Source organism: Eimeria mitis, genomic scaffold, assembly GCF_000499745.2.
Source record: "Eimeria mitis Houghton genomic scaffold, Emh_scaff311, whole genome shotgun sequence".
NCBI lineage: Eukaryota > Apicomplexa > Conoidasida > Eucoccidiorida > Eimeriidae > Eimeria > Eimeria mitis.
Window position 1 is genome coordinate 8,686 of NW_024015208.1, and position 14,203 is coordinate 22,888.

The 14,203-nt window shown below is 50.9% G+C and overlaps 2 protein-coding genes across 2 annotated transcripts; both read left to right on the forward strand.

Annotated features, from left to right (window-relative positions):
• Positions 1 to 1,141: 1,141 nt before the first annotated feature.
• Positions 1,142 to 2,452, forward strand: EMH_0007480 (Dpy-30 motif containing protein, putative; the record flags this gene model as incomplete). Its single annotated transcript, XM_038022534.1, has 1 exon — positions 1,142 to 2,452. The coding sequence occupies one exon, from the start codon at positions 1,142 to 1,144 to the stop codon at positions 2,450 to 2,452; it is 1,311 nt and encodes a 436-aa protein (XP_037878388.1).
• Positions 2,453 to 4,677: 2,225 nt separating this feature from the next.
• On the forward strand, positions 4,678 to 10,662 carry EMH_0007490 (uncharacterized protein; the record flags this gene model as incomplete). Its single annotated transcript, XM_038022535.1, has 16 exons — positions 4,678 to 4,746; positions 4,922 to 5,081; positions 5,169 to 6,001; positions 6,109 to 6,232; positions 6,397 to 6,494; positions 6,641 to 6,886; positions 6,997 to 7,171; positions 7,281 to 7,412; positions 7,595 to 7,772; positions 8,204 to 8,315; positions 8,734 to 9,010; positions 9,128 to 9,187; positions 9,548 to 9,658; positions 9,746 to 9,900; positions 10,172 to 10,301; positions 10,451 to 10,662. The coding sequence occupies 16 exons, from the start codon at positions 4,678 to 4,680 to the stop codon at positions 10,660 to 10,662; spliced, it is 3,072 nt and encodes a 1,023-aa protein (XP_037878389.1).
• Positions 10,663 to 14,203: the final 3,541 nt, after the last annotated feature.

A 14,203-nucleotide genomic window follows, 5' to 3' on the forward strand; every position in this document is an offset into this window, starting at 1 on the left:
GTGCTGGCCGAAGCAACGTGGGGGACAGTAAATTCAGCGTCTGGCGAGTGGTTTCCTGTATGTTTCGGAGACACACGCAGCTCTCAGAGTGATCAGTACACCATTGAGCAAATAAACGACAAAAGCTTACTGAAGAGCTCATATGCAGGACGGTTGCCGTGTGCGCCGCACACTGCTGTCTTGATGTGCCGTTATTATCTCAGACGGATGGAAGTGTGGATCCGGTAGACGAACGCTTATCATTTGGCGAGTACTTGCGTCTTCGTTACAAAAACTCTGCAAGGCAAACTGCAGATGCAAGTCTCATTTTGCATTCGGGGCATATTGCCCTTGCAGTCTCCGGCCAATGGCACGGCCAACTGCTCCAGACGAGATCCATCGCCTAGCGAAAGTTCGCTGTCTCAGCTCGAATCACTGGGCTAAGCGCGAAGAGCCAACAGCTAAAGCTAACGGTGCGGGCTTTTTGTTGACGCTGTTGAGCAGGTGGAAGAGCTAGAGCAGCGGTTGCAGGCCTTCGGCAATTATGCAAGAGTACGCAAGACGCGCAAGGCTGCTAGTCGTAGAACGAGTGCTGATCAAGTAGAAGATGCTATAGGGGCTATCCGTGAATCTCACCGCTCTCTTCTGAGGCGCTTGATGCTCCCGCCCACTGTATGCATGGCCTTGGGATGTGAAGCACCGGACCTAAATAGGGTACTAGGGTGCGAGACAGACGCTGTAAGTGCACGATATCGGCAACATGCAGCTAGCTCTATGCCTTCAGGCTCCCCTAGTCCGCCTAATGAGGCACAAAGATAGAAGTTGGACAGGCTGTGCATCTGTGGAATCACACTAGTTGTTAAGCCGCACCTTCTGATTGTTCAGAAACCGGACTCGGGATTCAGCGGCGGCGCGCCCGTTGAAGCCGGCCATGGAGAAGAGGAAGCGGCTCTCTTAAAATGTCCCTCTGCACTCCCCGTCCAGCTTCGTCATGGCTACTGGAGTCTAGCTCCTAGTTTCCTAAGCTTGCTGTTTAGTCTGATAAGGACACGTAGGGCCTTTCGCTTGGTATTTCATACCCGTCGTTCTTTAAGCAGCCCAGTTCTCCAAACCTTTATTCGGGAATTCAACTCTCTGTGCGAGGGCAAGCATCCAGCGTTTGATGGAGAAAACCGAACAAAGCAGGTCTGCCGATACCAGCATGCTGGGTCCTGCATACCTACACTGCAGCTCTGAACAAACGCGTGAAGGTATTGGATTAATGAACCCGGCGTGGAACGGAATATTCTCCGTAGTGCCTTGCTTCCTGTGCCTGCGGGTACTGCAGGTGTTTTTGGATGGCATGCACGGAAGCCCTGATATGCGGATTTCAGAGCTTGCAATCGGAATCATGCATGTTCCCGAGGTGCAAGCTACGAGTGCAGGCGACGAGCGGCAGTATTGCTCCACCCCGCAGCTGCCACATACCCTCGTTATACCTGCAGCAGAGCGATGCTACAAGGGTACTGACGAAGTGTTCGCCGGTCTCATTTACCAGGAACTAGAGGAGCACAAGGCCTTCTGCATACTGCACAAACCGCAGGCTTTCCCTAGCTCGAGTGGCGAGTGCCATCAGGCAGTGGCTGCGGCAGGGGATACCGACAGCTCATCCGTCGCAGACGAGTCTTCGGAAACAATTGACACCAGAAACGAGTGTGCAACACCCGGTGATTTAACGGTGGAGGCGGAAATAAACCTTTCATGCACCACTCCTTTAACGATCTTGGTAGATAGGCAAGACCTGACGCGTTTTCATGTCTGTCTATCTTCACCGGCAATTCAAACAGTTGTTGACGGCGTGTCATATCTCCAGACCCTCGATCCGGTCGATGTTTTGAGCCAGCAGCGTATTACGCTTAAACCTGTCCCCTGGGTAGAAAAAGAGGGAATCGAAGTATGCACTCAACAAACTTTATCATCAGACGATAACGCTTGCAGGAAAGGACGTATTGAATGTGGAATTGTTGCCTCTAACGTCTCTCCCAGCCAGTGGGATTTCCTGGCTAGCTCCGATTGCCTAGTGGATGCTCTAGCAATATGCGAGAAAAAGCGCCTGCAGCTTGCGACAGCCAACAATCTCTGCACTAGCGGACAAGTTGCTGATGACACGATTACGACTTCGCGTATGGACTGCAGGGGAGTTCATGAAGAACAGGAAGTCCAGGATAGTAAGAGTGAACGGGGAAACATCTCCCGGGGACGTTTTGGCCCGTTTGGAAGCCATCAAATACCAACCAGCATGCAAATGCTGGTGCCTTTGCCAGATATAGCCTACCTCATGGAAACAGTGGTTCCTGTATTGTATCCTGCTCTAGAAGCTGTACTTCGAGACCGGCCAGACGAACCCCTTGCCTACCTTGCTTTTTACCTTCTTAGGCATTCCACTGGCTACTCCCGCACAGCAACTACCCTTCAGAATTCCGGGGCACTTTGATATCTTAGCAGCCCAGTGCCATAAATAATCTAAGGTAAATGATCCATTGCAGTGCCACCGCTCAATCTAGGGCAAATTTACCCGGCCCCACGGTTGTAGTGGGCACAACAGGTGAATATTAAAGCAAATGGCTGGCACCGCTGTTATTTGGGGGACAGAAGGTCAGTATGATTGGGATTTCCTGAAGTCATTTTTACACCGGACATAGCGGAAGGCGGCGAATAATTGTTTTCCTGAAGGTGGCGCTATGCCTGAGATGAGCCAAGCTGTCTGTAGGGTGAGAAATGCGCAGTCAGACTTGGTGCCTGCCGAGATGTTTACGATGAAGAACAATGCTGGTAGTGCGCTTTGCATAGAGCTTGAAATCTTCTCAACTGGCGCATTTCATAGAGCGAATTCCTAGACCATGCAAGTAGCACAGCAGTCTCTGTAATTACTTTGGTTTCTGTGTTTTCCTCCGTCAATGTAAACTCCTCACCTTCGGTGGGTAATCATATTGGCACCAGATTGTAAACTGCTTCACGATCGTATGGCAGCCTGTAAATCAAAAACCTAACGTTTGTCGTTTCCACGAGATGATCTTTGGCGAGCCTGCTCGTGATTGTAGAGGATTTTGGCACGAAGTGGGTCGGCTGTCCCTACAACACTTGTATTCTATGCTGACTGCAATCACACAATTTGCTTTACGTATGTTGAACAGCCCAAGCTGGGAACGACGGACAGACGGTCTGGCACACGATTTCTCCTTTGCTAGATGTCAGCAGCAATCTTGCAAAACAACCTGTCCTACTGTGCATGATGGGGGGCTTGGTGAGGCCCTTGGACAAAAAAACGTGAAGAATGTCCTATCCCCCTACATGCGCTCGAACTCACGAACAGTATCCCTGTGAATGTAGGCATGGTGGACTCAGCAAGCGTTTGCGTGTGGGTCCCGATCTGGAGAACGAATGACCTACCGCGTGGCTGAGGCGCCACGCGTTTTCTAGAGGCCCCTCGGGTGAGGCTTGCGGCCCCGCTATACTTTGTGTTGGAGGACGGGATTTTTCAAGATAAAAGCACAGAAACTATGGCCGAGCGCGCGCCTATGCTGTGGTCGGGCAAAACATGCGGATGTGCAGCGCCTCCCCGCTTACAAGCAGAAACGGTTGTTAGTGAGAGTAGCCTCACTCCGATTTTGAGGAATTCTGGCATTCTAGAGTGTCCTACAGACCGAGACACGTCCTCCCACTTCAGCGCATATAAACGGGGTGAGCAACACATGTACGGGGCGTCGAATGACCCACCTCACGGCCGCTCGACGAGCATGAAACAGTGCGGTTCGAATACTGCACATACTGGTGAACAGTTAATTACGTAAAGAACTAGGGAGGAATGGAGAGTAGGCACTTAGGGAGGAGGTTCCTGCAATGCACTGCACACCGCTTTACCCAGCCCCCAACGTATGTGTCAATGTTTGGGTAGTTCCACACACACACCAGCGGCAAATTACTTCGGTATTCAGCTAATTTATTTAAGCTCTCCCATCGCTATCTGATGGCTCTCCTCGAAGTTTCAGGCCAAATGCTGAGCATGGCACCCCAGTCTGTGAGACCCAAAGCCCTGCTGCGTTCCTGTTGTCCCTCTACAACTAAGAACATAGGCTCTGGTGCCTTAGAAGACTAAATGTAGGCAGTTCTATCAATAAAAAGTCATTAAGATATTGTTTCTGCCGAGGCCAGGGTTGCTCCGCAACAGCGCATCGCGAGTGACTGCCGGAGCGCGGCTCCCCTCGCGTCTCGAATTGCATTCATTTCTGTCCCAAAGCCACATCATTTGCGAATCTGTGCTCCACAGGCCTGAGATAGGCCTTGGTACTCAAAAATTGCCTCCCACATGGATTATGTGGGGAGGGCTAACAGGGTCACTGCGCTGGCACACCACAGACACACACGGCGCTCTTCAGTGGTAGGAGTTGGGTGTGTGGTGAGCAATTAATACAGACAAAGGCCGAAATTGTATATTTGTTGGTAGTAACATGCATAAAATAAGTGAAACGTAGATACTGCCTCCACTGGCAGCGCCCTTCTGGGCAGCAACGGGTCACGACGTGGCGCGCCCGTGGCATTGCAGCAGAACAACAATACCGCCGAGGGGAGCGGGCATTTACGGGCTGTCACATGGAAGGCTTGTAAAAAGAGGGTGCAGCGATTTCCTCCGGGTTTTGTGCGGAAGTGACGTTGGCTGCGATGGATCCCACCAGTTCTCAAGACAATCATCCAGGGGACTCCGAAACAGATCGCCCTACAGAGCGCGGTGTAGGCAATTTGCCTTCGACAACTATTCACTATAGATGATTTTTACGTTAGATGCTGCCACCGCCCCAGAGGCTAGCATTTGAATGCAGATGCTGCTTTAACGGAGCTCGCTAGCATGCGACTCGACGAACCGTTCACCTATGCATTTGCAAGTGTCGCTCGATTTTTTTAACAGGAAGAGAGTCCACCTGACGGGCTTAACAGTAGTTCCTCTGAGACATTACAGCGAAGGCTGCCGCGGGCGGAGGACGAACAGCACTCAGGTCAGGTGGAGGAGGTGCTAAACAGGCAGCAGTATACTGAAGACCCGAATTCAAACGCCGCACTGGATGAGCGTAAGTTGCTGCAAAGCCAACATCGACTCAGCACTCCCAGTTTGGCTTCCATTAATGATGAAACGCAAGTATGCTATGCACCTGCAGGAGAGAAACCTCACGTTGGAAGCGATGGAGAACTTTCCCAGGCGGAACAGCAATTGGAGACAAGTTCACGCGGAGACGTGACCCCGAATGAGCCCCAAAGATCAGTGGAAAGGCAATTCATTGAGCCCCACATGGAGCAAATTCAGCACATCCACAGCGGGCAGGATACGCCACAGATAGGCCTTTCAAACAGTGTACAGTTGGAGCAAAATGATGATCTGCCCGGCGAGAACGGTCAGTTGCAGACGAGCACCGAACAACCAGAGCAAATACAGGAACAAGTGGCGCAAGTAGAGGGTCCGATTATTCCTGACGTAGCAGGCAATTCACAAGAATACGAACAGGAGTTGCAGCAACGGCAAGGTGAGGGCGGGCAAGATATTCCGCACCAACAGAACTCCGATGAGGTGGAGGGCCAACATCAGGACCTACTGCAGGATGAAAACCCTCCAAAGGAGCAGGGAGAAGAATCGCACCTCGAATCTTTACTTGGGCAACAGCCGGAGGAGAACCACCATGAGTGTAAGGAAATGCAAGAGGACCAGCAACTTCCGTCGGAGGAAGCTCAGCCGAAAACAGAAATTGCTCAAGCAGAGCTTAACAACGACGGCCTTGAAAACAAATCCCCCACAAGCTCCGAGCCTGCTGCCCACCGACATAGCCGTCGAGAGAAAAAGTCCAGGCGCACCAAGAAGCTGCAGGACACACAGCCTGTCGTTGATGCAAATAGTGAGAACGATGGAGCGTGCAAGGAGACGCCGATGAGGAGACCCACGGAGAATTTGTTTGATGCAAAAACAGCAACGGCTCTTCAGAGCCTCTGCGCACTCCAGGTAAACGTGGTCCAGGGTATTTACATATTCGAACTGTATAAAAATCAATTCCTGCTTAATGGAGGGCGGACGGTTTGTGCTGATGCTCCCCACTTTTTTATGAACAGCAGCAGGCACAGCAAGCACCGGTTATGGCATCTTCCGCGAAACTCGGAGATCCCAAGGAACTCGATGAGGTTGAAAAATGGTTTGTGTTTGGAGAGGATGAAATCGAGGCTGAAGCCTTAGAAAGTACAACAATGCACTCAATAAGATTGTCAACGTATGTAGAATCTGCAGGGTTCAAGAACATGTAGTAGGGCTTCTTAGCAAAGCGGGTATGCATATGATTTAATCAAAAACTTTGCTTCGTTGCATTTTCTCTGTTCTGAAGTTGTACTTGGTGGCATCTGCAGAGGAACGCGCTGACAGATTGCAACGCGTCGAGTCGCTTAGAACTGTTGCAATTATACGGCAGAATATCACAACTAAAAAGGCTTTAGAGGATCTTCAGGTTAGGAAGAGCAGTTCAACACTGACAAAAACGTTTCCGAAACGGTCTGCAGGCTTCTGGAGATATATCCGGTTAGTAGCGCTCCGGGATCCTCCCGTGGCATTCTGGCAAACTCTAGAAAAACTAGTTGAGCTCGTGGTGTTCAGGAAGCGCTGACAAGTCAAGAGGTGGTCGTCGGGTTTGCAGAAGACGTACCCGAAGAACGGAGCCGCTGGGCTGCAGAAACAGGAGACGTGCAGAAGCAGCAGAAAGAACGCTTGCAATCACAGGCCGACCGACTTCGTCAGGAGGCTCAAAAAATACGCGACAGGATTATACAGCAGGTTAAGAAGAAGCAAGCTGAGTTCAAGGAAGCGAGGAGGGTAGCGGCTCGCGAACATGAGGAAAGAAAGGTAAACCCTGCCCTGCGAACAGGCCGCACACGCTGACGGCGGCTGCGTGGAGTGAGTACTCGCAACGCCTATTGGAGTTGTGAGTAGTATTGTTGCTCCGACGGCTGCAGGCGGACATGCTGCAAACATTGCATTCCTTCCAACTGCGCCTAGAGGCAATATTACAGCACCGCCGGTTGGAGCTGCTGCAGTCGTATGGTTTTCTAAGACGAGACTTCAACACAACGAGTTACTCTCTTAAGGGGAAGATTCCTAGAGCAGCCAGCGCTGCCCTGGGCTTGGAGCGTAGGACACACGCATTCACTCATTCAAAGACGACAACCAGCATTAGCAGGACGGTGATGAGCTCATTCAGCAAGTGAACTGTTGCCAACTCTCTTATCTGTTTGCGAAGGGGGCGTTGAGGGACCGAACTGGAGACTGATGCCGCAGACATTGCGGCTCCGCCTTGACTTATGCCGGGCTGTGAAGGACGGCGTCCCCAGAGGGCAATATGTAATGATGGTCTCGGTGTGGAACAGACTGGGTACGAAATACACCGGCTCTAAAAATTTACACGCAAAACTGAGCCTAAGAGTTCTTATATGCTGGATGAGGGAGAGTGGCGACAAATACTTTCAACGCTGACAAAAGGCCCTCAATGTCCGATTTTCTAGTTCATCGGGCAAGCCACGATAGTAGAGCTTTTGTGTCCTGGTTTGCTTTCAGGCGGCCACCGGCTAGTGTGGAAGTGTCTTAATAAAGAGTTTACGTCTTCTGAAGAATCTAAACAAAATGCAGGAGACCACGCTGCCTGTGGAAGTACCCCAGCCGCCTTGGCCACTGGGTCCTGCGCTGTTTCTGCCCCTGTAGCATTTGCGGCAATGTACTTCAGCGAATGCCTAAGGTTAGTGCGGTGGCCCTGTGGGAGGGGCAGCAGAAAGGATTGGATTTTGAAAATGCTGAGAAAAGAGCATCACGAGCCCGGGCATGCGGCGAAAATACAGAAGGCCCCTATTACCAGGCACTTAATCATCTCGCAACAGTCAAAAATAAGAGCGCCTGGGCACATCTACAGCAAAATCAAGCCGACTCACGCTACATCACTTCCTTACACTGCCTTAGGGAAATGTTTCCATAAGCTGCCATCACTTGACAAGAGGGAGGAATAACGGCCGATGATTGGGGATGAGTATCGGAAAATTACTTCTTGAGGGTTGCTTAAGGGATCAGAACGTTATTCACGGCGAATTACCAATGATATTAAAGAGAAGTTCCGTTGGCACACTATGGGAGCAACCTGCGGAAGCGTTGGCATTTGCGGGGGTTTCCATACAGGTTTGACGAAACGCTGTATTTGAACTGCCCCTCTGAGGCCGACATTAAGCCATCCATGTGCCTAGTATTTCAGCTCTACCTGCTGCGTGGTGCAGTCTCGCCTGTAGACAAGGTGAGCAGCTCAAGGCATGGTGTAGAGCGATGGGCTGCAATTGAATGGTCCACGCATTCCGATTCATGCAAGGCACGCTTTGGGAGGCCACCACCGGGGGCATAAGAACAAATTTTTTGCACCGTATTTTCACGTCGTAGGCGTACCGCCGAGGCGTGAACTGCAAGGCAATTGCTGTGCTGTGAATGGAAACTGGAATTTTAGGTTGTGGCTTGGGGGGCGTTTCCTCTGGTCGGTCCCGAGTGGCGTATCGTTGAGGGTTCTTTCAAAGTATGTTAGGTGACCTAGTTCTTGAGACCTTCCGTTGTGTGAAGCCCCCTGTTCTTGTGGATTATGTAGCTCCCGGTCTCCCCAATTACTGTAGTGACGGTGGCATCTTGAGTCGTAGAAACTGACTGGTTTTGTTGCGTAATCGCAGGTTCCTTTGTTTTTAGGAGAGGTTGACACTTCCATTCAACGATATCTTGAGATGGAAGACATGTTACGGATGCGACTAGACAACTGGCTTTGCAATCTCTACTTCCGCATTGTTCGAGTGCCGAAAGAGCTAGACGGCCTTAAGGAATTTGAACTCCCTCTCCACTACACTGGGCGAATGCTCAATATCCCAGATGAATTACCTCTACCCGCAGAAACGCGTTTTTCATCCTCCACTCGCAGCAGCCGCAGCATACGAAGTAGCCGTAGTAGCACAGGTAACTTATTAGTCCCTATCCCCTCCAAACACTGCAGCTCGATCTGATAGCCAGTTTGCGGTCACCTGGAAAAGCGGTGTGCTGTGCTTCTGTGCTGTTTTGTGCTAAATCTTGCAGCTAGTTCATCTGCGCAGAGGATCTTGCAGAGCATGATCATGAAACGGGAGACGATCGACGGTATAACAACTTCTTGAGCTAGTAGCGCAACAGAAAGATGTTTGCACTCCTGTGATAGCCGAGGTTCTGTGCTGGCACTGGCAAATGTCAAACTTGTGTGGGCACGGAGAAGGCAAGAGCTGTTCACGGATGTCTGATGTCAGGCCCAAGTGTCCATGAAGAGGAACGCCAGGCGCGTAACCGTGCCCTAAGCTACGGAATGCAGCCCTTTTCAAGAGTGGCAGAGCAAGACCTAGCTTCATACCAGTATTCAGGTGAAGCCACCAAAACACAGCTTCCTCAAACGGCATGGAAGGTGGAGTCTGGATGGGCAGCATTCTGCAAAATCGAATATGAATCATGTGTTTTCTGATTCTGCAGTGATATCCGAGCAAACCCTGCTGCACAGAGGCGTAACTGCAAGAAAACTTCGTCACATTTGGAGCGAACTCTTCGAGGAATTCTCCCTTTCTTCGGATATGAAAGAAATCAGTGGGCAGGACATTTGATCAGGAGAAAAGCTATTGAACTCGTCTGTCTAGTGTGTGCACGTCAACAATCCCTATTTTGTGTCTTCAGGCCTGGCGGGAGCTGCCCTGTTGTTCGCTCTGGGAGCTTTGTGGTTCGCTGTCTTTGTAGCTCTGTTTGGTTCATGGGTTACTCTGAAGGCTTGTAGCGTCCCCGTCTATAGCGCTGAAATTAGCGGCCTGTACATCCGATTCGGCTATGTCCAGGTACGGCGGTGCTGGAAGGTCCCCAAAAGAATTGATGCACCTAGTGTTTGCACCCAATATTAATTGGGTGGCCACTTAATAAGACACTTAGTGTGTTAAGCTGTTGAGCTGTCGATGACGCATACTGTGCCGGCTTTCCAGCATTGCGCTAGTGGCGGTTGAGAAAGGTTCAATGCGGAGCGGATCAGAGTGAAGTTCTCATTCACCTAGACAGCCCTCTCAACTGGATTCATTTGAGCTGATTCTTCTGCCGTTTCGCCGCGATTTTCAGGAATTATTGTCATTCGGGCCAGCAGTTTTGTATTCTGCAAGCGGCTTCGTAGCTGCCCTTCTAGTGTTCGCATTACTGTGCTGTATGGCCCACTTGGCTCACTGCTTCGTCGGACGGCTGCCGAATGCAGGTACTTCCTCCGCCAATAGATCCGTTCCCCCTTCATCTCCGCCTATACAACAGTCTGCTAAATTAGCGTGGATATTTTTTCAAATCGCTTCCACTTGGTGGGTACAACAGAGGCGCAGCCTGGTGTACACATTCGGCTTATCTTTTCAGCATACCGTTTCATGGCTCCCCTCGGAGTTTCCGTCCTGCTCTTACCAATCATCTTGGCCATCATAGAGGCTGTCGGCAGTGAATCTTCTGGGATGACATTTGCGCTCCACAACTACCTTGAAAGAGAGTTTGCTTCGGGCGTCACAGGGGTTGCTCTGACTGTCCTCATGGACATTGCATTTATGGCAATGAGCTCAGTCGTACGGGAATAGGACACAGAACCAAAGCTGTGCCTTAGTTGATGCGTATGACGGTTGTCTGACACTAGCCAAGATGCGTATATCCTTTGTGGGGTTTGGAGTATACTGTACGGATATTGGGCAGACCATGGGCAATCGCCCTATCTAACGACCGATTTTCGTTGTTTCTGACCGGTCCTGCAGCTTCTTTACTACTATGCCGTGGCAATACATCATAACGGGCGTGTGCTGGATTGCCACCGGAGACTAACCTCTGACTCAGCAGCATTCCGCTTCCCAAACGACACGGAAGTGTCTGAAAGGTATATGAAGTCATGCTGCTACAGAGCGAAACAGTTTGTTGGGCTTGATGGGGAAACTCGACGCGTGCAGGTTACCCACCTCCGAGGCAAGCGACATTAGGAACTTCACCATAACAATAAAAGTAGAGCAGACACCAGCTTGCTGTGCAGCTATATTGCGCCATGCTGAGGCTAGCAACTATCAGCGTAACATGTGAATTCAGCAGTGAAAGCGCTGCTGGGTTGCAAGTTCGTCAGAGCATGAAATTCTTTACTTCTTTGCTGATTGATGATCATGTGCGACGCGCATCAGAAAACAAAACTTTGTACAGTAGATGATGCAGACTGCCTGGCCTTTGCTTTCAAGGCCTGTCACCCCATAGTACCGGCTTGTTGTTTCGTGCAGTTCTGGACTGTGGTTCAACATCAGCGGAAACTGCTGGAAGAAAGAGCAAAGATGTGGTCACAACGTATATAGCTATTTTTACGGTGCATCCGACGACCAAACAGCAAACCCTGTACAGGCACTTTCTAAGGTCAGAACCCCTAAGATTCAATCCTCTTCGCAGAAAGCTGTTACCAGTCATACCAATTGAGATACTTGCTGATGGCTCATCGACAGAGCCGACTGCATACTGAGGATCTGGACTGCGAGACCCCATTTCGTGTTGCTCTGGGCGTTGGCATGTCACTGTCCGGTATACAGCTCCTTCTTTCTGTTGCTTATGGTCGCATTCTAGCGTATCGTGCGGTTTGCAGATATCCCGACGGCACAATTGTTGAACAGCTGTATAGCGTGCCACTAAATCTGGAGCTAGCGGCGTCAAACTGTCCGACGGAGGTAACGCAGTGCTCTTTTGAGGAGACAGGGTTCCTCCAGCATCAGCCAACAGAGTCAGTTATACCTTTCGAAGAATGGCGCCGCAGTAGATTTGGCAACATGCGCCCAACATTGATTCTGGATTTAGTGGGAGAAACGCTGAAATGCAGTCCCCTTGCGGAGAAAGATGGAGAGCTCGAGGCACCATGTCTTGTTGACTGCCGTTCAAGAATAGCTGGAGCTGATCGCCAGCCAAAAGTTATCGCTGAAGGCGGATGAACTCGTCAATTGCATCCCCGGAACAACGTGGACGGCTACGACGTCATGGCAGTTTCATCCACGCTGTGGTCGGCGAGAAACAGCCAAAGGAAAAGTAATGATGCAACTAACTTTGTGCATATTCAGTCCTGCAGTGGGGAGTGATGTATCTGAACCAGACGTAGTTTGCGCTCTACTAGCGACAGTGCGACTCGCCGCCAGAAACTTGCAATTGCTTTGGACATACCATGCATCAATATCAGATGTACCTAGGACGCTCTGAACCTCCCTGTAGGTCTTCCCACTCGTACGAAAGCACCAGTGGACTCTACAGAAGGGAGCTCGTAAGGATACTCGTACGGCTACACGGCAGCAATGGAGACCTTAGCTGAGCCGTGAGCTAGCCGTATCATGATTCGAGGAAGCTTAGGCTGGTCTCCAGAAACGCGTGACCACAGAATGCTGTCCTACTTCCTTCACTGAATGTGGCTGCCAGTTTCTCCGACGACCTCCAGCAACAGTTGTAAAGCTCGAGCGATTCCGTCGTAGCCCGGGAGGCTTTTAGGCTCGTGTGCGTTGGACCCAAGTCTTATTATCGTGCAGACTGGCTAGTGATTCAGATGTCTTATGAGCCTGCATGTAGTGGAGGCGCGCGGGCCTCCTACCGCGGTTTGGCAGACTTGGGAGCCATCCCAAGTCCCCGTATAATTACGGAACCCACTCAAAATGAGAGTACGAATATCACTGCGACGGCCACCTTGAACAGCCGCCTCGTGATTAGTGCCGGCGGTCGCCAGCTGTTGTGAGCAGCATGAACATATCTCTCCTGTGCACACCTGCCCTCGGCTGACAACGCCGGTTGAGAATCATTCCACTTAATAGGCTGAAACGCTTTTTTAGATAATGATGGGTTAGGTATGGCCCCGTCTGAGCGCTATTTGGATCCGGTTGTCGGCATGGCGGGTGAGTGGGACCATCGGTGAGCCCCCTGCCGGCACGGCACATGCGATCGGTTAGCATCCCATTTTTGTGCTCACCTGTCACCTTCCTTGAAAGAATATTTCGGGGTATATATCGATAGTAGGGAAGAAGAACGCCAAATCGGTACTGGTGATGCCAGCATGCGTCTACTGGGACGGAGCGTTGCTGTGACTGTGGGGTCAACAACAATGCGCTTCTTTTAGCTTCATCGAGGGAGTGTGCTTATTACCTATTTCACAGCGCATTACAGGGCCCATTAATAGCCATAGTATGTTGCATGCGGGGCACTGGTAAGGGTTGCACAGGAGGCCGAGCGCTACGCCAAGGGTGGACGCCACCGAGATGAGCACGACTGATGCATGTGTGATGCCAGGCTTAGAGACATGCGGTCTCTCCGTCTCTAAGCCAGGAATCAATGCAAATAGAATAGAGGGGATGTTAGGTGAAATACGGGGCCTCACTAGGTTCGTGGGAGGGCTAGACTAGCTGCCCTGTACGCCGGAAGCTAGTAAACAGTACACTAGGGCTCAGGCCGGCTACTGAGGCTATTGAGGGCCAAGAAACTATTTATCCATTACGTACACCGTTAGTGCATGCATAAACATGCAATTTGGCCATGATTGCATGTGGGGTTGCCGCACAGCAGGAGTGCAAGCAAGGTGTGCAGATGTGCACCAGCCCTGATCGCGTCTGCCCCTTTGCCGACGACGCAAGGAGACCGGGAGGGGAGTTTAGAGGCCCTTTGGGAGCCATTAACTTGAGTCTTTTGATTTGACGGCAACTCACGACGTTTATTGAGGACTTTCGCTCCAGCGACAGGACGCTTTGGCTGTAACTTAGGGGCGTCGAGAGCTGCAAAATAATGAAGCATGATGGTAATAGTCCACCCAGGAACAGTTGGCACCCATACGTACGTCAAAGTATCGTGAAAAGGGTGTCATGCTAGTCGGAAGAGGGACCAACTGCGCTAGCTGCCGTCGGAACTCCAGCTATAGAGCAACACCACATTGAAGCACAGTAAAACTCTCGCTGATTGCATGCACCGAAACTCTGAAAAAAAGGAAGAATGTTGTGGAAAAACATTGCCGCTGTTGGGGGGCGGGGAGGGGCGGAGTAGCGAAATCTCCCAGGACATCCAAAAGTGGAAGTGTAACGCTGGTTCTCCGGCCTTAACCTGACCGGAGACGAGCCGCAATGAAGGCAAAGACTTAAA